This window comes from Suillus subalutaceus, assembly GCF_016647625.1.
Source record: "Suillus subalutaceus strain FC151 chromosome Unknown DFJ58scaffold_56, whole genome shotgun sequence".
Classification (NCBI taxonomy): Eukaryota; Fungi; Basidiomycota; class Agaricomycetes; order Boletales; family Suillaceae; genus Suillus; species Suillus subalutaceus.
The window spans coordinates 217,286-238,282 of NW_024540305.1; the positions used below are offsets into that span (position 1 = coordinate 217,286).

Here is a 20,997-nt window from a genome sequence, read left to right on the forward strand (position 1 = left end):
CTTGCCCACTCTTTGTCTGTAGCCATTCTTGGCCATGTTCAGTCTGCAGCCCACCTGGGGTGCGCAGCCACCCTCGTCCACCTAGAGAATGCAGCCATTCTTGCCCTCCTGGGGTTAGGAGCCACTCTTGCGCGCTCTGGGTCAGTAACCACTCTCGTCCACTCTGGGTCATCAACCACTCTCGCCCGTGAAAGGTGCGCAGCCATGTATGTCCGATCGGAGTCTGCAGTTCATTTGGGGTCTGCAGGCGGTCGCGCTCCTTCAGCAATTCCCCTCCGCTCTGGGTCCTCAGCCACTCCCTCCCACCTTGCGTCTCCAGCCACTCCATCCCGCGCTGCGTCTCCAGCCACTCCATCCCGCGCTGCGTCTTCAGCCACTCCCTCCCGCCCTGCATCTCCAGCCACTCCCTCCCACTCTGGGAACGCAGCCAGTCTTGCCCACTCAGAGTTTCCAGCGAATCGTCTATATTGATGATCACTCGTGGGCCGCTCTGTGGAATGAAAATCATCCGTTGCAACCACCACCAAGTCTGAATCCACCACCACCACCACCACCACCAAGTCTGCAACCGCTCCCGAATCTGTAACTGCTCCTGAGTCTGCAACCATATCTGCCCATTTCGGGTCTGCAGCCATTTCCGCCCACTTGGGTTCTGCAGCCAGGTGCGCGGTATATCCTCCAACGATTGGTGGTCCATCCATTGTTGCCCACTCTCGGTGTCCAGCCACTTTCGCCCGCTCTCTGTGTTCAGCCACTCTCGCCCGCTATCGGCACCCAACCACTCTTGCTCGCTCTTGGTGTACAGCCACACTCGCCCGCTATCGGCACCCAACCATTCTCGCCCGCTGTGGGTGTCCAGCCACTCCCCCCCGCTCTTGGTGTTCAGCCATTCTCCCCCGCTCTTGGTGTCCAGCCACCTTCGCCCACTTTAGGTGTCCAGCCACCTTCGCCCACTGTCAGTGTCCAGCCACTCTCGCCCGCTGTCGGTGTCCAGCCACTCTAGCCCATTTTTCTCCAGCCATTCTGGCCCATTTCTCTCCAGACACTCTCGCCCGCCCTTGGTGCACAGCAAGTTTCTCCTACTGTCCAGCCACTCTGGCCCATTTCTCCCCAGCCACTCTTGCCCACTCTTGGTGCCCAGCCAATGGCACCCACTCGCGGTGTCCAGCCAGTCTAGCACAATTTTCTCCAACCATTCTGGCCCAATTTTCTCCAGCCACTCTTCCCCGCTCCTAGTGTACAGCCAGTGTCGCCCACTCGTGGTGTCCAGCCACTCTGGCCCATGTCTCTCCAGCCACTCTTCCCCGAACGTGGTCTGCAACCATTCTCGGCCACTATGGGTCAGCAGCAATTTTTGGCAACTCGGGGTCTGCAGCCATTCTTCACTCTGGGTCTGCAGCCACTCTCGTCCCCTCTGGGTCAGTAGCCATTCTTGGCCACTCGGAGTCTGCTGCAACCACACTTGTCCGCTCGAGGTCTGAAGCCACTCTTCCCCGCGTCGGCTCTGCAGCCACTCTCCTCCAGTCTGAGTCTGTAGCCACTCCCCCCCGGTCTGGGTCTGTAACCATTCTCGCCCGCTCGATGTCTCCAGCCAGCCTTGCCCGCTGATGGTCTCCAGCGAGTCTCGCCCGTTCGAAAGTCTCTAATGGCATTTGCTCACCAGCGTCTCCGGCAACTTGTCGTCGTCTCTGAGTCCACAGCCACACAGGCCTGCTCTGCAGCCAACCTCTCCCTCTCTCAGTTTGCAACCAAGTGTCCCCCGTGTGGGTCTGCAGCCAATGCCCCCCGCCCCGGGTCTCCAACCAGTCTTCTCCTTTCTGGGTCCGCAGATAGTCTTCCCCATCTTGGGTCTGCAGCCATGTACGTCCGTCCAAAGTCTCTAGCCAGGACCGCAAACCCGACCCGCGAACTCCTCGAAGCCATAACAAACCCGTAAGAACATGCAGTGGCTCCGGTGGCTCAACGACGAAGGCTAATGACCGTTGCAAGCTCTTGGGGTCATAGGTTTGCGTAGCTTGGTTGTACTCCTTCAATGCTGAGAGCGCATTCAGGAGGTCTGTGCTTTCTGGAGTGTCTTGGATCATCAAGCGGAAAGAGGAATAAGCGAGCAGGGAATGTGGTGCTGTGATGGGTTGTAATCCAAAGAGGCTGCAGTTTGAGAAGTCTGAAACATAGTCCCGAATGGATGAGTGGTAGATATTCACGGGTTGACTGCTTTCGGCGGGAATATCCATGAAAGACCGTAGCTGTACCAGTACGGCTGCGACATCACTGCCTTGAACAGGACCAAGAAGCTTCGAGATCTGTGAGATCGGCAGAGGGTCTGCAAGGGCAGCAACAATGGACAAGTGCTGGTATGCCCGGCTAGGGTTCGAACAGGTGTCGAGGATACAGTCGTATAACTTGTACACTTGTGTTTCAGGTAGCAGTTCATTAGTCAGTTCGAGCATGAGCGCAAGGCGATCCCGGGGGTCACCGTATCCGTCATCGATAAACTTCATCATTGTAGATGCCACAATGAAACGTCTCCCAGCTCGGTTCGCCAGCCGCGTAAGCTTATCCGTGGTGGGCTGCGGGAAATCAGGATGGCGACTGCCCAACTCTGTGAAGGAATGCTGCAAGAATATATAGATATCATTGTCAACATCTTCGCCGTCTAACGAAATGGTGCCAACAACGCCCTCCCCAGAAGTGTTCACCGGTATCTCGTACACCAGTGTACGCATATCTTCTTTTTCAATGGCTTTACGGATATGCTCTTCCAAGCGACTCGTGAGTAGAATGTGGAACACAGGAAGATCAGGATCACGAAGAGCTTGACTAAGGAGGGAGATGAGATCGGCGACAGTTTCAGGTTTGCATTCATCGAGGGCATCGATAACAAACACCGGAGGCGGACACTCGCGCAGCCTGGATTCCAGGTGCCAGAGAGGTCGGTGAAATAAGGCCTTCATCTGGTCACCAAGAGACTTGCTGGGATTTAGAACCGCAGGATTCTCGCGGATAGCCCTATTCACGTCCTTCTGGACGCTGGGAAAATTGGTCGCAAGCTGGTAGGCAAGAGTTGCAAAGAAATGACCGGTCGTGCTGCGGTTCGTGTGCTTGCGCGAGAAAAAGAATGTCCCCGCAAGCCTTGTTTCGATTTTCGTCATTTTCAGACCTTTCATCCTCTCAGCTACAGTGAAAGCCACAGCAGACTTTCCGACGCCTGCCGTGCCATGCAGCCAAATGATTCGACTCCTCTTTCGCTTGTCCAATAATCCGTCAATGAGTTTGAGAAGATCCACTCGGGTCCCTTCCAAACATTTCGGATGGGGCTGTCGTTCAGGGGAGTCATATTCAGCACCTAGGATAGCGACCTGGCACAGCTTCTCCCAAGTACCTTCGGCCATTGCTAGAAACTCGCCAGGAACTGTCAGTCAGGTCAGAGAGCGAGAGAGTTGATAAGGGAAGGAGATATTTACATTGATCTGAGTTACTTATCGACAGAGGTTGATGATAGAATCCGACACAAAATGTGAGTTTGAATGAAACAAGTTAGGGAAGCACTACATAGTTGGGTTCAACAGTATAATCAGAAATCGTAATGGCGATGTCATGCTATCTCAGAGGGGACGACGGCCGACGACGTTAATCGAACAATCAAAGTCTAAGCTGAAACTTCGTTCTTTCGAGTCCGGAGGAAGTCGTGAAACGATACTTAGGTATCAGCCTGCCCAGTAAGCGTGCTCACAGTTCGACTGGGCGGCACTGAAAAGATTGAGCAATGGAGATAGCAACGTAAAAAGGATGTTTGAGATAGAATAGATAATCGATTGGAGTGCTATTCCAGCTTGCTGGATGGTGGTTGAATGCAGTCAAGTTGAAAGGACGAGCGCTTGTCTCAAGTTGTTTGACCGCACTGCCGGCAACGACGGGGTTGCTGTGTAAGGTTACCTTAGCGCCAGAGGTTATTTAAGTAACCAAAATTCCACAAGGTTAGTTGAACGCACCAGTATGGTTTTATCATACATGAACTCTCGCTATAGTTGTTGAATGCTTCGGGATATCGATAACCTCGGATGAGGCTCCTGTGCAAAGGCTCGTCACGGTATTGTAGTTATTGACAGTAGCGTAGTTGGAACTTAGCGTAGTTTAGCCGATTAAAATCGTTTAATGCATGTAGGGTTAGGGTCAACTAATCGCTGGACGTCGAATCGGTCGATGATCAGTCTGCAAATCTTATATCAGAGCTCTCATGTGCATCCTTCTACAGATCGGGATGTGCGACCGGTACTAGTGGGGGTATTTGTATTCGTACTCAGTTCCTTTCTTGTCGGCTGCACCTTACGCGCGCTGATAAGTGATTAATTGATTATCGGGCACGTTCAGCAAAGGTTTTGGTGCTGCTGGAGGATACATCTCAGGGCCGAAACCACTGATTGATGCTTCCCGCAGGCGCAGTCACTCGGGTCCGTATGCAGAAGCCATAACACCATCTGTAATCACATAGGTTATTGTGTCGATGGCCAGCATTATGGGCGTCGCTCCGGCACCACAAGCCACCAAATCTGCGCATTTCCCCGCCTTGATAGCTCAATTGTCGCGCCGGAAGCATACTGCTGACGTGGATGAACCTTTGTCCGTCTCTCGCGGACGGATCTGAAGCTTGCATGCGTATGCGCCGCCTTGCCTTCAACCGCCGCTATCTCCACGCGGGCCTCAAAAACTCTGCTTCATCGTCTACGGGGTCAACATTACCGCATGGAGCCACTTATTGTAGATAGCATTCCGAAACATTCCAAGACAGTCAGTCAATCATTGAACGCAGGGTTCGCAACTTCGCATAGCTTCAGCTATGGTGAGGGCCTGCCGAGGCTGATAGGATTGACGACAGTATTGCGCAGCCACTTGTACGGTGTAGGATTCCAATGATGATGGAATTGGGAGAGTCAGCTAACGAGAAAAAAAACCGAAAGCAGTTGGGCTGGAAGTTGGTGAAGCTGAGATGAGCGACCAGCAGGGCACTGGAAGTAACGTTGTGACACTCTTGAAAAAGATCATCACTCCATGCGCTTTCGAAGGCGGAAACTCCTCCGTCGCACAGGTAAGTGAACGACGCTGGTATCGAGATAAAAAAGGGCAGAAATGTTACTAAGCAAGAGCAAAATCAAGCGGAAGATTCGGGTCTACTGAGGATGAGACCCTGGTCGACTCTGCGACCCATTGTCTGATGCTAACTTCCCAGTCATCCGATTTCTGCTTTTCAAGACGTGAGACTGCATGCTTAGTGAGAGTGGCCCCGCTTGAATCGGGTGGCCGTTCATGTTTGCGATGGCCTGATGGGTATTAAGTGTCATCCTGAGATATATCCCTGGGTAGATTAGACGGGTGCGTACCACCATGTGCAGAACGCGTTTTGGACCGTGTGCCATGTCTGTCTGTCTGACCCGAGTCACTCTGTTTTCTCTTCCTATTACCCACCACTTCTGACTTATCCCCCACTTCTGACTTCCCCCAAGCCATCGCAACGCCTTTGGCACCCATGAAAAGATCCCAAGTATCACACATGAGGGTGAGTCTCTGTTTCAGTTCCTCGAACTCTTTTGTCTGTTCCGCATGACGGTCACGAACGATCCCATCGATCTGATTTCTGCTCAACTTCTGAGCTGCATTTATCACCGCATATGGAGGGAGGATGTGAGACTCGAGCAACGGGAAGTTGGAAAAAGGATGTTGATAAGTAAAAAAATCTCCATCCTTTTTGAGCGAGATCGAGTAGGCTGTGCAGGATATCGATATGAAACTGTACTGTGTTTTGGTATTGGATGGCCACTGCAGAAAATTAAATTTAGCAATATCATGAGGGACATGATCGCAAGTACCTGTGACCGGAGGGGTATGATGACTTTAGAGTTGAGACTTTGCCTCCATTCGATAACTGCCTTGACATGATTATGGACGTCTCTCATTGTCGCTGCGTCCGGCAGGAGAAGCCATGTTTTTTTATCAAAAAGCGTATGCCAAGAGGGGTTGACTGTGGACTAACGTCAGTGCTACAATGTCACAAAAGATGCCATGGTGTATCGTACGAGGAAAAAGGTTTGTCCTGCTGTCAACATGCAAAGTTTTGAACTCTAAGCCGAGGCAATATTCGTAGAGCGTTAACTGAAGAAACATTAGGGTCACGCATCTCATAGATCATAGAACTGCATACCATATTGCCTTTGGTTCTTCGTGGAATGACATACGCCATCTGCATAACGATGGGGTCACTTATCCCCGTGACAAGGCAGATGGGACCGCCGTAGATCTTCTTACACATTTTCTGAAATTCATCGCGTGTTTTTGAAGAGATTGACTTGTCCGAGCCACTTTCAGGGCCCTTAGAGTAGATGGTGGAGGACTTTCTATTGTTCTTGGGGGGTGTATACTCGTCGTGCCAGCTACTTTCTTCGACTGGACTCGTCGTGGCTATGCCATTGTGGTCATCATCGATGGAGTCAGCAAAAGATGACTCCGAATCCCGATCGCTGTCTGGCCATTCTCCGAGGTAAGACATCTAATAAATGTCAAAACTTTCGAAGTAGGGGATTCTAGACTTCAAGCAGCAAGCTTCAAGCTTCAACGATTGATGGCGCCTTGTTAAATAACAAAGCCAAACAGATCTCACCGACCCAGACGCGATGAGGGCCGATATCTTGGATGTTAACGTCATGGACAATATGCATATGCGGAACAGGGAGATACGGAATAGGACAGCATAACCGTGAAGTGGTGGGCGCTATAGCCTCCGGGCCGCCGCTACCTAGTTAGGGTCAACTATGTTATCGCCGGACTTTGATCCCAATTGGCAATTGCCATCTAATCGAACTTGATACAATGTCTGCAAGCACAGAACAAGAAGATGCTCTTGTAACGTCCACTGATCCTCTACATGTGAGCCGTATCTGTTAAATATTGATTCGACCTATGATGCTGATCATGAATCGCATCCCCGATGATTAGCCTGCAAATCTTATATCAGAACTATGCGCATCCTTCTACAGATTAGGATGGGTGACCGGTACTGGTGGGGGTATCTGTATTCGTACTCAGTTCGTTTCTTATCGACTGCACCTTACACGCGCTGATCAGTTTCCGGTAGCGATAAAGTGTACATCGCCCCCTCAGGCGTACAAAAAGAGCGCATTGAGCCTTCGCATATATTCGTCCTGCCTTATCCTCAGGCAGAACCGTCTCCACATACCGATAGGATTTTCCTTCGTCGCCCCAAGTTGAACTTGAAAGAATCTGCATGCACCCCGCTTTTCTGGAATGCTTTTACGATTCGTAACGCTGGCTCGTGTATACACACTCATTCTCAGAACGCGGTAATGGCAACACTACTCTGGGAGAAAGAGAAGATGTTCAAAATTTCTCATCAAGTGAGTCGGGCTAGTATGCTACGAAAATTTCATACTGATCTTGTTTACAGGAGGTATCGAGCTTTTGCTTTTCACCCTTCCTTCATTGATCTTTGGAAAGATGATCAAGGGCGTCCGAATTGGCGGAAATGGCCCAACCCTTTCATACCTTGACACCCTTGAGGTCCCGATCATCGATAATACGCCTAATGAAGAAGACCTAAAGGACAGCATGAAAGAGGCCATGGAGAAGTATCCCAGGGCCGCTGGTATTCTCGTTTTGCGGCACGGTATTTATGTGTGGGGTATGCCATCGGCCAATCATATCGGTTTCTACGTGTTAACTTCTTCTATCAGGCGACGATTGGCAGAAAGCAAAAACCCAAACAGAGGTCAGTCGCAACACATTTTAGATTCAGGCCAAAAGCTCAATCATATCAGTGTCTCGATTACTTGTTAGAAATAGGAGTCAAAATGAAGTTAGCTGGTCTACAGACGGTGCTCAATGAATGAGCGCTGAGTGCTCGACCTGTGCTCTATCTTGCGTACGTGTCGGAAACGAACGTTTCAATTCCCACCTTACCACTGATACAATCACAGACTTGACTGCGGAATATGAATGTAACAGATCCCCCGATTATATAGTGTCTGCTAAGCGTAGCCATGATGTGTTTCCATTACTCAAGTTGATATGCTTTGCATTGACGTCGATACTGGTGGGTACAGGACACCCAAATGACCCTGAGGAAATGCGGTTTTATTCTATTTGGGTTTATTTCGTTTAGCAACTTCTTTTTGACTGCATCGCACGCACGAGAAGCACGGCCCGATTACATAGATCCTTGCATTTCCCGGAATCATAGTTCCGTGAAGAATTCTGTCACTCAGGGTGGCTGCTAACGATGTACACAAATTTTCACGTACATAGTGGATGTAATGCGTGATCGTTCCTCCAATCACGCATGCTTTCTTTCCGCACGGAAGACTTGCCAAATTGATCTGCATCGCAAGGTCTGCATTACACGAATTACCCACCCAAGGGGAGTAATCCAATATTACGTCCGGTCACGTTTGCAAGATTGAGAGTATTTTGCAAACAAAACATTCGAGACTAAACAAAGTCGCATACTATGCAAGAGTAAGATTCAAGAGGCGGAGGAGAGGCTCGTCGAGAGGAGGCAACTTCAAGGACTCGGGCAGAATCAATATATTCAATGGAATAGTAATACATCACATTACGTTCGTGGGGGGTATGGAAAGGACTAGATTACAGAGATAATGCCGCAAGTCACACATTTGTTCCTCATGAAAGCCTGTAACATGCCGCCCGCGCAATACAGCAATCATGGCTGCCAATACCCACAGGCCACAATCATAAGTGTTGCTCTGGCATGGGTTAACCTTATTGAACCAGGTCAGCAAGCAATGTTACTTAGTGTGAGCCATAGAACCTACGTTTAACACACGAGTTTGCCAACCCTCGAGATCGATTTGAACGCCGCTGTGCCGTTGACGTGCTATCGTCAGGAACCGTTCGATCAATTTCATGATGTCCTGTAAACAAACATTTTGGTCATTTGGTTATCACTTGGTATAAAAAATCAAAGAACACACCTTTACATCGCGTTCCCAAGCTTCCTGATCAGCAAGACTGTCAAACAGGTGGAGCTCTTTAGTTTGAAAGTAGATTACACAGATCACCCAATGGCCGACGTTGGATGGTCGATGGATTGGGAGGATCCACACATTTTTCTCCCAATACCAAGTCCAGGATGTGTTCCGCCAGATGTTATCGTCACGTGCATTCCAACGGATGCGCGGAAGATCGTAGGTGGATAATATAGCGCAGTCCACAGTCGAGATCTTTAACTGGGAATACAGAAGCGCAGCACAACCGTTGATACACCCGTCATTGAGAGGTGCTGTAGGAGAACTGAGACATGCAATATCCTTTGGATCAAATACTTGACGAGGGAATCCATCACGTCGGGGGCGGACCCTCGTAGCGACTACTCCGGGTACGATGTCAAGACGTTCCTTCGATGGGACGCAGAAGTCGTCGATTGACAAATCCTACACGGACGTAAGTAAAATATGATAATCACGTCGGTTAATGACAACATACCTTGGGAACTTCGATAACGGCTCGAGCATCGCACACGGATGCTGTCGAGTCTTCAGGATCGCCGTCGGCCCCCTCGATGTCAATATCGCCCTCCAGCAAGCCTGCGAAGGTAGCTTGCTCAACATTTACCTCCATGAGATCTGCTGGGACCTGTAATTCATCTTGATCGACAGGATACGCATCCTCTGGCAGCCATCGTATATCACGCATGTTATAGATTACTGAGAAGACCTCGGAGTACGTGCTACGCCGAGGTTGAGGTATGAAAGGTTGAGTAACGGGCCCATAGTTGGCAGAACTGGAGGTGCTGCCGGGCAATAGGCCTAGTCGTACATGGTAAGCGTTTCAAGGAATGGCTGTGAATATGGCGAACTTACCTTGAGGAGGTTGACCAAGGGGAGTGTTTGTACCCCCTGACAACCATCCCGTGACTCCGGAAGATGTGCTATGGGGTGCTGGCTGTAACCCAGAGAAGCGGTCGCGCAATGTCGCAAACGTCGCGGGAATAACATAATCGAGAATAGCATTGAGATCATCGAATGCTGCTTGGAATTTGACGGTATTCTCATATCCGCCCGAATCCCCCATCGTGACATCTGACTGGCAGTTGTCAAGAAGCTTTAAAAAGCAGCTGCGGGTCTCCTGAATTTCCTCGTGAATACGACGGTCTAACCCGTCGAGGTACTCAAGACATGACTGTAAAGCTAGTCTCGTTGGATCTGGATCAGGCATCTTCCCTAGCCGCGAAGACGACGGGTTTTGTAGCATCGATCTAGATGAATACATGGTAAGCTCATGTACTCGTCTACGAAACGTAACTAAGCTTACTTATACATTTTTACATTCCAGTGGCAAGAGAAGCGGACTGTGGCAGAATATTGCTATCCTTTGCGAGAGTGTGGAATAGGACACAAAGGATCGAAGCTTTTATCCATGCTCCATGACCACAGCAGGTGTGGTGGGTTCATGCGCATGAATGGTCTGGCGGGTTCATGCGCAAGGGAGGGTCTGGTAGGTTCATATCCGTGATTCTGGCAGGCCCGGAACAGGGAAAACCTCTCCTAGGAATTACGTCGTGACATTCCTCATAAATTTAGAACCCTAGTCCGGATCATTTTTACGAGCTGTATGTTGGTGAATAAAAGTTCTATAGATATTGATAGTTGAAGGAGGATTGGTCGTAGTATAGGATGGTCCAAGACGCTCGACGGGTCAAACTGAAATCAACGCGCAGTGAATAGCCGATATCCGTGACTATGGAAGACAGGTCGTCACGCTTCTATACTAGGCAGACCTACAAAGACAGCCATTCCTAGTATTGGATGTAATCAGAGACGCAGTAGGTGGATATTTTACATATTTCTGTCACTTGGATGAACAAGCCTGATTCTTGCACCTGGTGTGGGTAGGACATGGGAAATGAAACGTAGCAGCGTAAGGCGCCCACCCCCGATTAATACATTTGCCTCAGAAGCTCGAGGTCCTCTAGCTACAACGATGATCAACTTCGAGTACACTCCGAAGACTTATGGACAAAGTTCGCAGTCTTGAGGATAATGCCATGCGCGATCATTCCTCTCTAAAAGCTCGCATGGTCCAAGGATAATTCTTATGCCTTTCAGTGTTGAGATGACTACCGTCATGCACTGCAGCAAGTCCTTTTCCTGCGTCAGATAGTTTTGAGAGGGGCTGCATTATTCGGATATAAATAGCAAAGGGATATGGCAAGGACTATGCGGAGACACATCCGCTGGAATTAGCAGCACAATCAAGTGGTCAAAGTCCGAGCAAAAACTCGGACGACCTCTACACAGATCAAGAGGGCACAGGTATTCTAGCCGTGAAGTTGACTCACGGACGGTCAATGTCAGGGTGGTACCCTCGATGAGGTCGGCGCAAGCTCCACCCTGGGGACCTTCAATGGTGTATCCTCAAACTCTGCCCACCCTCCTCGAAGGCCGATCTCCACCACTCGCTCAACAATCCTCGCCAGCTCATTATTCCGCGCACGTTCTGATTCGACATCCCCCAAGCTTTCCTGGATTCTCTCCAGACGCTCTGTGAGTGATGCGACGTTCGCAGAGAGCTCCTCGATCCGTTCGTTAACGTCATCTCGCTGTTTAGACTGACTTCGAGACGATCGCCATGTTTCGCCTATTATTAACAGTGCGGCAACTGAAAATAAGAAACCTTCTGCTAATGTGTTGGCACCGTTTTCGACTGCTCTGAGATGCGAATGAAAAAGAATCGGATATGAGAATGACACAATGCATACCTCGTTTCTGATAATGGCTTGACATGTTGCCTGGCCGGTTCACCGAGGATATTCGTCCTCAACTTAACTTCGGTCATATGCATCCTCTGAGCAAGGGAGATACATATAGAACGGAAGGTTTCGTGCCTAGAAAAATCTCAGAATCAAAATCAACAAAAGTTAAACTATTGCACATACTGCTTTGCCTGGTTCTTTAGTTGCGAAGAGATGGGCTTCGCAAGTGTCTGTCACATCTGGACTGAGACCTCGAGTTTACGCAGAAGTGTTTGGCTGGACTCACTCGAATAACAAGGGTAGCAAGCTTGACTGTAGCCATGCCGCTGTATGGTACGGAGCCAGATTCTTTCTAGCCAGAGCAGTGCAAAGTTAAATGTCAAAGATACTGGTCTACAAGCACGATGCCGAGTCCGCGCGTCAGCTCAGAGCCGTCGGACCTGGACCAACACCCGAGAAAACTGTCAATAGACTACCAGGAGAAATGTAAAACAAGTAGGACGAAACGTCTTCAACGAGCACGACAGCGCAACTCACACCTTTCGAAACAGTCGGCAGTTGCGGATTGCCGAACCAAGCTTGTTCTCACTCTCCGTCCAAGTTGCCGACCGCCTATCGAGGGGTCGCTCAATCCCATTATGTAAGCCCCTTTTAGCGCTGTGGACCGACGTTGGTCTTGTGGGTTTCAAAAGTACTTATTGACTTGTTATTGACAGTGCTTTCTTGTTCACTAACACACAATGAGCTCAACGATGGACTCAGACCCGCTATTGGCTCTACGCCATGCAATCAAAACCAAATCTCCGATAACATATGTCGCAAATTCTGAGCCGACAGCTTCCCTTCTCGCTGCATCTCACATCGTTCTGTCTCCAACTCTTTCACTTCCAAAATCAACTACAACACGCTATTCGAAGCCTGGAACTTCTGCATCTTTACCGTCGGACTTTTTTACCCTCGAAGCCGTATATTTAGCATGGCTCCTCCGCGATGCACCTGCTGCAGAATACATGAAACAGGCTCGAGACAGTGGTCTTGCAGTGGGCTTCGTGAGCGTTACGGAGAGGAAAAGCATTGTCGAATGGCTGGAAGGCAAGGTAAATGACCTGAAGAGAATTGTATCACTTGCAGGTGCGTGGACATGTAAACTCGACCTGGAGTTGACATCGAGCTTCCTGCAGCAGCAGAGTCGACAACACCTCCAGGCACACCTACTCACCCCGGTGCAGCCACCATACCCCTCATTACCCCGAAGCGCGCAGCGCATGCTGTAGACACCACCACCACTCCCTCAAAGCGACGTTACGTTGCCGATCAACAAGATGTCGAAATTGTAAAACGGATCAAGCAGAACGAAGTTGAGCTGCGCGACAGGAATACCGTTCTACGAGGAACAAAACCAAATGTAAGTTTGAATCCTATCCCGTATCTGTTTCGCCAACCGCGTTCCAGAACTTCTCTGCCTTACGAGCTATATACTCTGAAAAATTGAAGAAGCTCAAGGAGACAAAACCTGGGGCTATCCCAGCTCCTGCGCCAGCTGCCGGTCCTCACATGCAGTCCCGCAAAGCTAGTAGGTCCTCATCTCAAATATCTTACTCAAAACTCTAAATTGGCTGCAGAAAATCAGTACCCTATCATCATGATTTCCTCTTCTCCGACTGCCCTTATAACTATGCATAACGTCAAGCGTTTCCTTCAAGAATCACTGTACGTTCTGCTCTGCAAACTAAGCAGTTCTCCCAAATGATGTCTTGCTCTCGTAGATTTGAATCTTCCTCAGCGGCGCGTGAACGTGCTGCAGCTGCAGGCAACTCCCGTGCTGAGGATGTTATTCACATTGACAGGCGGCGTGTACCGCCTTCTTCATCCTCACAACCTACGTCTACGTCTCGCGGGGACATTCAACGGTACTTTGTTGTTGATAGCACTGATGCATTGCAGAAATTTGGTGCTGATGCATGGGAACGTGTTGTCTGCGTGATGACCACCGGCCAAGCATGGCAGTTCCGTCCGTATCGGTGGAGTGAGCCCCGAGCTCTGTTCCATCACGGTATGCGGTTCTCCTTTAGCTAATCCTAAACGCTGATGATCGTGGGCTGCTCTAGTAAAAGGCGTATACGTCTCGTGGGCAAATGACCCGCCCAACACAAAGATCAAAGACTGGAATGTCACGGAACTGAAGGTATGCCTTAGCCTCTCCCTCTTTTCATTCAGGTTTACAATATCGTGCTAGATCGATCCTCACAGACGACACATTGATAAGTCTGTTGTGGCGCATTTTTGGCAGCTCATCGATGACTGGACAATCGCCAACAAGCCGTGGTTGATCAAGTCATAATGTTCTACTCTCGATCCGTTTATTGGTGGCAGCGAGTCACTGAAACAAGGATCAGCTTTGCTCCCTGTTTTGCGCTGGTTTATACCTTTTTGAGCTTCGGTTTACCGGAGACTTGCACCTATGTATCGGAATTACATTTCTTGTACTCGGCGTGGCGTGTAAGGGCCGACGACCAACAGGTAATCCGTGGGCGATCGTAAACTAACGTAGAGAATGTGAAAATCTCTCTACTTTCCGGTACCCTCGGGTACCGAGATCCGCAGTATTGTGAGTTTACATGTGCACATTCACTTTTGTGTGCGTGTGTCAGGGGAGACTTTATTTTTCTTTCTCGAGGACCGCCCTCTTGCTTGGCACTGCAAGTATTGGTGATGCAATTAACGCAACATCCCAATGTTGATCAAAGTCATCCATGCAAACTGGCCATATTATGGACCACGGCGAGTCTCTGATAGTCCAAGTCCACGACAATATGCTCTGAAACAATCATGTTGACGTACTAGCTCTAGCCTGGCAGAACTTGATATGAGACGCCTAAGTGGAAGACTCCGACTCCATTGCTATCGATATCATACACATAGGCAAGGTACCTCAAACAATTGACAGTCTGCTCTGTGGGGAGCAGAGTACTGATAGGCTAATTTAAGGCGGTGGCAAAGATTAGCTCCTTTAGCGCGTACCAACCCGCAGCTGCAAGCTGAGTTTGCAAGTAAGAAAATGTGGGTTACAAGGTGAGTGGACTTCTTGTATGCTATATACTAAGTACAGGTTCGAATCAAAGTGTGCGCGAGAACCAGTCTCCCGTAATAAGATCATGCACGAACGAAGACAGTCGTTCCTTCTCGTCTCCTCCCCCAATCATTCCTTGACATTTACAATCTGCCACTCGATCTGTTTGTTTGCCCAGAAAGGCACGACTGTTTTCCACTCGTTACTATATTCAGCCTGCACGCTCACCCCCTGCACTTTCTCGACCAAAACCTTCGGAGCGTTTGAATCAGCCGGAATCTGATAAAATCCGCGCCCAAAGTTACTCGTAAAATCAGCCAACCTGTCGATCGCTCCGAACGAATCGAGGAGGTGTGCAACGAGGGGGAGAAGGATAGGAGATGTATAAACCCCTGCTGCACACCCGTTTGTCGCTGTTGCTGTCGATTTTGAAAGGCTCGGATGTGGTGCAGAATCAGAGCCGAGGAAGAATTTCTTGTTGCCGGATTTGATAGCTTCTTGAAGAGCGCGACGATCATCTGGAAATTTGGCGACAGGTTTGCAGAAGTGGAAAGATTGGCCTGCCCAGTCATCAACTGTGAGGGAGAGGTGGTGTGCCGTGATTGTGCATGCGACATTATCACCGCAGGCTTTGACAGCATTGACAGAAGCTGCAGTCGTCGCATGTTCGAGAACGATACGTAGTTTAGGATATTTGTTGGCTAGGTTTGCGAGAACTGGAAGGAAACGTTCCTCAGCGTTGAGGACGCAGATATTTTTGGAGTGATCTGATGGAATTTCTCCGTGAAGATTAAGCACGATGCCGTGCACCTCCATCGCTTTGAATAGCTCGTCGTATTTATCATAACTCTCGATTCCCTCGTCCGAGTTCGTAGTTACGCCACGGGGATATGATTTAACGCCCACGACACCCGCAGCCTTCCAATTTTTGACATCGCTGGGGTGGAGAGCGTCGGAAAGATAGAGTGTCATCAGGAACTCCACTTTGGATGATCCCGAGTAATCCTTCAATCTTTTCTTGTATTCGATTGCCATCTCTGTAGTAGTAATTGGGGGCACCAGATTTGGCTGTGATCGTCAAATTGACCGTTGATCCATCAGTTGAGATGATTAGCACGTACCATGACATAGGCAAGATAGAAACCACCCTTGTGGACGTGGGGTGTAACGAGCTTGGATAGTTCACCATCCCTGAGGTGAACATGAAAATCAGCAGGGGCGGTTACTTCTATAATGTCTCCGTAATTTGTAGTAGACATGATCGCGATGGAGAGAGCTTTATCTAGCCGAGAGCATACAAGTTCGTATTACTTATATCCGGTCCGTTCCAGCCCGTTCCGAGGTCGCCTTCGGACATAATTACGATCAATGAACTTTAGAGCACAAATTGCCGACATATGTACACAGTCGTAGATTTTTGTAAACTACGTTCGAAATACAACTAACTAAACTTGTGTCACGACAAAATTGAACTCTGGGAAGAGATAGACCCTGCACTTGCGATTAACGGTCCAGCTAGGCCCAGAAACTAAGTATGGAACGATCATCGTGCTTCGCAAAATGAAGTCTATCGAAGGTAGCCCAACGTCCAGAAAATGTAGCCTTGCATCAATTTCTCTTAGATATTATAAAGCACGAATAACCGCCGACTCGGTGTCAATTGTGTCGACTCTGCAGCGCTGACTCGGACGCACGCTCTGGATTATCCTCTTGCCACCTTCTCATTTTTGCTTTTCATCCTTTCCTTCCAGCACTATCCGTCGAGGGTGGCATCTGTTTCATGCATGCTCGCGCCATGATTGATTCTGCAGAAACTGATGAGGGCGCGATGGGAAAGTCACTCGAGGCTATTCACATTGGAAAGATCTCCACGAGTCATAGTTTGCCAAAAGCTCTTGTATGACCTATATCTACTTCGCAACTTACATAAATAAGTCCCACAACAAAACCTGTAATAAATAAAACCAAATTCTCCCTCCCTGCACACTACCCGCCCATCGCAAATCAATCATATCGAGCATATCCTGCTCTACACACTGCTGCTGGTTGACACATGGTTGCGCTCCTGAAAAGCAATTGAAGTCATAGCGGTTACTATATCAGAGTTGGCCACGAGCTCAGCGTGATATTCTCGGATACCGAGGATCAGGCGTGGTCCCAGCACAAACATCTGCGCGACCTCGAAGATCAGAGAGAGGCCAAGATAAATCTGAGCATCCAGGGAATATATGTCCTAGAGGAATGATGATGAATCATGTCCACATGTAGAGGTCAGTGACAGATCGGCATACCGCTGAGAGCGTCGGAGAGAACAAACCGATTTGGAAGCAAGAGACAGCCAAAAAACTAGCACATGCGAAACTTCAGCGGAACAAGAGAGCCACATTCACATTATGAGCTCACCTCGCAAAGTAACTCACGTGAGTTTTCATTAGGCACCGTGAAACAGTCCCCGATGATACCTCTTGTTGAGTGTCGTCGCAGTTCACGGAAGTGCTTTACAGCAATCCAGACTGCGAGACACAGTACAAGGACCTCCCATACAGTGCCAAGTATCCAAGTCATGGACTGCAGAAATTGAGAATCTCCCGCGTAGCTAATCGTGCACTGATAGGTGCCGGAGAGAATGTATTCCTCTGGTATTTTGCAATGAGCCTGATGCACTTAAACATTGCATACATTATTAAAGCTTACCCCCTGAAATCTGCATCATCTGTATTGCGAGCATCACTGCGCTGGCAATTCTGCTGGCCAGAAAGATGACGACGAGAAATATCAGCACCTTTCTGGATCTCTGATACATGGCATGTAGCCGAGCGATCATGATGACTTGCAAAATGTTTCAGTCAAGTCAATATCACTGAAGTGCATAGCTCACCGCCCAGTATTGCATCCACAACGTCACCCATCCAATCAACAGCGTCATACATGATAAGGCCTGACGAATCCAGCAACATGAGTTATCAGCCTTGGAGGATCACAGGCTCGAAACAAACTCACAACTGTGGGAGTCGTTATGTTGAATCAACGAGCTGTTCGAGAATCTCACTCACCCCTACATGGTAGTTCAGTTGTTCGGACGGGAATGGAAAGCATTGGTGTGGAATACTCACTGCATCTGTGGTCAAAATTGTTGGAACACTGGCTGTATGCTGCCTGTCACAAGAAAGAAACAGAGTCTATGCGAGGAGACATACCAAATATATTGATCCTGATTGTGAGAGATGAGCAATGAACGCAAGATCAATGGCTTAGATGTCGAAACGTACACAGAATATCCTATTCCAATATATCGTACCTAGGATATGTTCACGTCAATACAACTTGCTAACCACGCTTAAAAACACAAGCTACATACAATGAGATACAGAATGGTCATCGGCGACCAGCGTTGCCTCTGCCGTGAACAAGTTGTATTTTCATGTCATTCTTTTGATGTGGGAGTCCGCTCACCCAGATCAGTTCAACCTATAACACAATTCTAAGCGCTGAGCTGGCTGCCCCAATAACGGATCGACGTACCTCTTGTTCAAACGTAAGCGCTGAGAATACCATAAGGATATCAATGGTCTTTTCATACTTAATCTTGCTCACCCCAATCGTACATTACCCCGACAGAGGCAGCAACTGCAAAACCGCAGCCAAGGTTAATCGAATCACCAACGTCATCATGTGGCTGACTCTCCACGAACCTGTAAAATAGCTGAAAATAATACTTGCATCAATGGATGGCCACCAACTGGGATCATTCGTGACTAGAGTCATACTATTAGAGGATGAGAGTGAATAAGCGGGGGAACTTGGTGGGCGCATAACGATCGCATCCGTGCTTGATATACACAATCCAGCGCTTACATCGCCAAAGTGAGTTTTGAAAAATGATATTTGATTGATCGAAGTTTGTTAGTGAATTCCAGTACAAAGACAATGTGGGTCCTGTAGGGGGTCAAGGTAAAAGTGGTTAGTGAAATTGCAAACAAGTGACTCGCGCGGAACGTTTGAACACCATAATTAAAGGATCGATCAGAGAATTGTTCATGACTTTGGCAACGTGCCAGTGCGAACTTCGAGGTGTTCCCGGCATAGCCAGGTCCAGCCTCGGCCCATCAATGATACTATGTACTACATAATTATTGATTCATATTGATCTAACACAGGTTTGAACGTTTGAACAATGCCCAAGTACTAGTACTCAACTAGAACAAGGACATTTAATAGCCCCACTCAATTCTTATTTTATTCCGCCATTTTATTTTGTGGCCAGTACCCTAGTAAATAGTAATAGGCTTGCAGCCTCTATCGTAGCTGTCTGCCGAAGACTTGCTGCGACGGGTGCCGAGACACCCTTCAAAGCCAATATTCTCCGTGCGTGCAAATGTGTGAACTTATGGCTATCAGTGAAAGACTATTGTGAACTTATTGCCCACCTCCACCCGGATGCCAATGGTAGCTGGTGCGACCCACCTGGCTTAGAAAGTATTGTAGCGTTGCTTTTGAATGTAATATTTGAATTTGGCACTCAAGCTGCGAAAGAGGTGACTTGTTAGCAGAGGTTAGCGCCAACATTGAACGCGTATTTTGGTTTGTTTACACCCACGTACTAATTGGATGAGCCTCCCTATTACATAAATAATTGGAAACTGTTAACCTTCATGCTAGACGGTAAGTCGTTAACCTTGCTTGTGGGGCTTGTGCAGGGCGGTACAAATGCTGTAACAAGACCTTGGAATCACGGCGTGCGCACATCTGCGACCAGCTGCACATGGTGATGGTGGTACTACGTATGCTATTAGTAACTAAAAGCGGCTAAGCACTTTAAATTTTTCAAATTCTGGTCTATTGATATGAAGATAGCTGTAAGACAGGGTGCCGGTTAGCCTAGGAACGTTCTGGATATTGGAAGATGTGAACGTTGACATATTAATGTACCCAACGTTGGGTAGCACTGGGGAACGGAGAGTGATTTGTACATATCTATGGTAAAAAGTCTTTTAATTATGGAGGCTGAATAGGTTGAATACGAAGCAATCCAGGGCAGCTGTGAGTCTCCCCTAGGCCAGTAGGCTAGTAGTCAGATCATATAGAAGGAGGACGGTCGTTCCTTCTTGATTAATTATGGGCAGCTGTAGTACTTGGACTAAACGGATAGTAGGACAGCGCAACCTAAGATATAATATATATATTGTATAAATAATTGACAACTCGAGGCATAAGTGGGACGTTGTTCTATAAGAGTAGTTGGTAAGCCTCAGGGCCGAGAGAGTACACATGCTTGTTGCCTTGAGACCCGTGTAACATTAGATCGATGACTACATGATTTCATACAGAACTCCTCTATTTATGCAAGTGCAACAAGAACACCCCGAAGATGGTGTTGGTACTAGCAGTACTGTGTAGGGAAATGCTTACCGAGTGTTCTGCATAGAGGAGATATTAGTCGAGGATCCGTCGTTATATTGATTTTAGTTATGTTGTTTCAAAGTATATTTAAAACGAGGTTTATTTGGACAAACTTATTTCTTGGATCACTACTGGAAGTCAGTGAACCGCCCAACCACACTTGTACCAAGTGGCAAGGTGAAATTATCCGGGGTTTGCGGAGTTCCGCTGTCTGAGCACATAGGCGATGAAGAAGTGACCGAGAAGTGTGAAGCCCAGATGACTGTAGCTCATTGGTGCTCATATGCGTCTTCATCTATCCGGGCCACGGAGAAGGAATGGGAATGAATCGCGCGGACTCGTGGTTCGATTGTATGCCTCTATCGCAAATGAGCATGGAAAGGAGATGGGTGTGCTGAGCGGGCGCCGGGGAGTATAGACTTAGAGATTCGGCTAATTATTAATGAGACATCAACCACGATATTCTGAAATTGCATCCATACATACGTCGATCGGAGCCGCGCCATCATAGCGTTCCGCCCGTACGACTGCGAACCGTGCGTCGGGTTTGCGTCCTTGCAATAGGAGCCAATCCTGCTAAGCACGACCGTCAGAGTAAAGTACCAATCGAGATACATATATACATGTATCCATCATTTGGACCGAACGAATGAAAACCGAGGGGACTGGAAAGTAAAAGCGGTGTATCTGAGCTCAGACAACTGATACCTCAAGCGTTCCGCAGCATAATCGGGCTCTCGCCTTCAAT

The 20,997-nt window shown here is 48.5% G+C and overlaps 7 protein-coding genes across 7 annotated transcripts; 2 read left to right on the forward strand and 5 right to left on the reverse strand.

The window, feature by feature from the left end:
• Positions 1-5,100: 5,100 nt before the first annotated feature.
• On the reverse strand, positions 5,101-6,756 carry DFJ58DRAFT_914230 (uncharacterized protein). Its single transcript, XM_041395371.1, has 5 exons — positions 6,197-6,756; positions 6,072-6,147; positions 5,865-6,016; positions 5,379-5,814; positions 5,101-5,318 (listed from the first exon to the last, which is right to left on the reverse strand). The coding sequence occupies exons 1-5, from the start codon at positions 6,539-6,541 to the stop codon at positions 5,134-5,136; spliced, it is 1,194 nt and encodes a 397-aa protein (XP_041243701.1). The 5' UTR covers positions 6,542-6,756; the 3' UTR covers positions 5,101-5,133.
• Positions 6,757-6,829: 73 nt separating this feature from the next.
• DFJ58DRAFT_789611 (Methylthioribulose-1-phosphate dehydratase) lies at positions 6,830-8,292 on the forward strand. Its single transcript, XM_041390227.1, has 6 exons — positions 6,830-6,918; positions 6,988-7,076; positions 7,127-7,407; positions 7,505-7,690; positions 7,743-7,777; positions 7,827-8,292. Exons 1-6 carry the CDS (start codon positions 6,862-6,864, stop codon positions 7,896-7,898), a joined length of 720 nt encoding a protein of 239 aa, XP_041243702.1. The 5' UTR covers positions 6,830-6,861; the 3' UTR covers positions 7,899-8,292.
• A 285-nt stretch (positions 8,293-8,577) lies between these two features.
• On the reverse strand, positions 8,578-10,844 carry DFJ58DRAFT_745930 (uncharacterized protein). The gene is made up of 6 exons (XM_041387420.1): positions 10,339-10,844; positions 9,888-10,282; positions 9,511-9,833; positions 9,000-9,458; positions 8,841-8,939; positions 8,578-8,786 (listed from the first exon to the last, which is right to left on the reverse strand). The coding sequence occupies exons 1-6, from the start codon at positions 10,344-10,346 to the stop codon at positions 8,616-8,618; spliced, it is 1,455 nt and encodes a 484-aa protein (XP_041243703.1). The 5' UTR covers positions 10,347-10,844; the 3' UTR covers positions 8,578-8,615.
• Positions 10,845-11,184: 340 nt separating this feature from the next.
• On the reverse strand, positions 11,185-12,399 carry DFJ58DRAFT_684394 (optic atrophy 3 protein-domain-containing protein). Its single transcript, XM_041383277.1, has 4 exons — positions 12,066-12,399; positions 11,963-12,009; positions 11,786-11,911; positions 11,185-11,735 (listed from the first exon to the last, which is right to left on the reverse strand). Exons 1-4 carry the CDS (start codon positions 12,099-12,101, stop codon positions 11,378-11,380), a joined length of 567 nt encoding a protein of 188 aa, XP_041243704.1. The 5' UTR covers positions 12,102-12,399; the 3' UTR covers positions 11,185-11,377.
• Positions 12,400-12,466: 67 nt separating this feature from the next.
• On the forward strand, positions 12,467-14,322 carry DFJ58DRAFT_789617 (RNA pol II accessory factor, Cdc73 family-domain-containing protein). The gene is made up of 7 exons (XM_041390228.1): positions 12,467-12,910; positions 12,961-13,184; positions 13,232-13,352; positions 13,402-13,489; positions 13,546-13,832; positions 13,888-13,964; positions 14,016-14,322. Exons 1-7 carry the CDS (start codon positions 12,520-12,522, stop codon positions 14,118-14,120), a joined length of 1,293 nt encoding a protein of 430 aa, XP_041243705.1. The 5' UTR covers positions 12,467-12,519; the 3' UTR covers positions 14,121-14,322.
• A 467-nt stretch (positions 14,323-14,789) lies between these two features.
• DFJ58DRAFT_394508 (dihydroorotase) lies at positions 14,790-16,154 on the reverse strand. Its single transcript, XM_041380183.1, has 2 exons — positions 15,971-16,154; positions 14,790-15,917 (listed from the first exon to the last, which is right to left on the reverse strand). Exons 1-2 carry the CDS (start codon positions 16,106-16,108, stop codon positions 14,979-14,981), a joined length of 1,077 nt encoding a protein of 358 aa, XP_041243706.1. The 5' UTR covers positions 16,109-16,154; the 3' UTR covers positions 14,790-14,978.
• Positions 16,155-17,108: 954 nt separating this feature from the next.
• Positions 17,109-18,728, reverse strand: DFJ58DRAFT_394525 (uncharacterized protein). The gene is made up of 10 exons (XM_041380184.1): positions 18,542-18,728; positions 18,444-18,476; positions 18,372-18,391; positions 18,303-18,317; positions 18,208-18,246; positions 18,115-18,147; positions 17,959-18,001; positions 17,728-17,787; positions 17,544-17,678; positions 17,109-17,485 (listed from the first exon to the last, which is right to left on the reverse strand). Exons 1-10 carry the CDS (start codon positions 18,660-18,662, stop codon positions 17,241-17,243), a joined length of 744 nt encoding a protein of 247 aa, XP_041243707.1. The 5' UTR covers positions 18,663-18,728; the 3' UTR covers positions 17,109-17,240.
• Positions 18,729-20,997: the final 2,269 nt, after the last annotated feature.

Coding starts and splice junctions, on each gene's coding strand:
- DFJ58DRAFT_394525 (XM_041380184.1), bottom strand. CDS start 18,662: ATGCGCCCACCAAGTTCCCCCGCTTATTCACTCTCATCCTCTAATAGT. Junction 17,679..17,727: donor TGTGGATGCAATACTGGGCG/GTGAGCTATGCA, acceptor ACATTTTGCAAG/TCATCATGATCGCTCGGCTA. Junction 17,486..17,543: donor GATGATGCAGATTTCAGGGG/GTAAGCTTTAAT, acceptor GCAAAATACCAG/AGGAATACATTCTCTCCGGC.
- DFJ58DRAFT_745930 (XM_041387420.1), bottom strand. Junction 9,834..9,887: donor CCTTGGTCAACCTCCTCAAG/GTAAGTTCGCCA, acceptor ATGTACGACTAG/GCCTATTGCCCGGCAGCACC. Junction 9,459..9,510: donor CCGTTATCGAAGTTCCCAAG/GTATGTTGTCAT, acceptor ACGTCCGTGTAG/GATTTGTCAATCGACGACTT.
- DFJ58DRAFT_789611 (XM_041390227.1), top strand. CDS start 6,862: ATGTCTGCAAGCACAGAACAAGAAGATGCTCTTGTAACGTCCACTGAT. Junction 7,077..7,126: donor GGTATCTGTATTCGTACTCA/GTTCGTTTCTTA, acceptor AGTTTCCGGTAG/CGATAAAGTGTACATCGCCC. Junction 7,691..7,742: donor GCACGGTATTTATGTGTGGG/GTATGCCATCGG, acceptor TTCTTCTATCAG/GCGACGATTGGCAGAAAGCA.
- DFJ58DRAFT_789617 (XM_041390228.1), top strand. CDS start 12,520: ATGAGCTCAACGATGGACTCAGACCCGCTATTGGCTCTACGCCATGCA. Junction 13,353..13,401: donor CATGCAGTCCCGCAAAGCTA/GTAGGTCCTCAT, acceptor AATTGGCTGCAG/AAAATCAGTACCCTATCATC. Junction 13,490..13,545: donor CGTTTCCTTCAAGAATCACT/GTACGTTCTGCT, acceptor TTGCTCTCGTAG/ATTTGAATCTTCCTCAGCGG.
- DFJ58DRAFT_684394 (XM_041383277.1), bottom strand. CDS start 12,101: ATGGCTACAGTCAAGCTTGCTACCCTTGTTATTCGA. Junction 11,912..11,962: donor CTAAAGAACCAGGCAAAGCA/GTATGTGCAATA, acceptor AGATTTTTCTAG/GCACGAAACCTTCCGTTCTA. Junction 11,736..11,785: donor AAGCCATTATCAGAAACGAG/GTATGCATTGTG, acceptor TTCGCATCTCAG/AGCAGTCGAAAACGGTGCCA.
- DFJ58DRAFT_914230 (XM_041395371.1), bottom strand. CDS start 6,541: ATGTCTTACCTCGGAGAATGGCCAGACAGCGATCGGGATTCGGAGTCA. Junction 6,148..6,196: donor GAAGAACCAAAGGCAATATG/GTATGCAGTTCT, acceptor ATGTTTCTTCAG/TTAACGCTCTACGAATATTG. Junction 5,815..5,864: donor TCATACCCCTCCGGTCACAG/GTACTTGCGATC, acceptor AATTTTCTGCAG/TGGCCATCCAATACCAAAAC.
- DFJ58DRAFT_394508 (XM_041380183.1), bottom strand. CDS start 16,108: ATGTCTACTACAAATTACGGAGACATTATAGAAGTAACCGCCCCTGCT. Junction 15,918..15,970: donor TCTATCTTGCCTATGTCATG/GTACGTGCTAAT, acceptor TGACGATCACAG/CCAAATCTGGTGCCCCCAAT.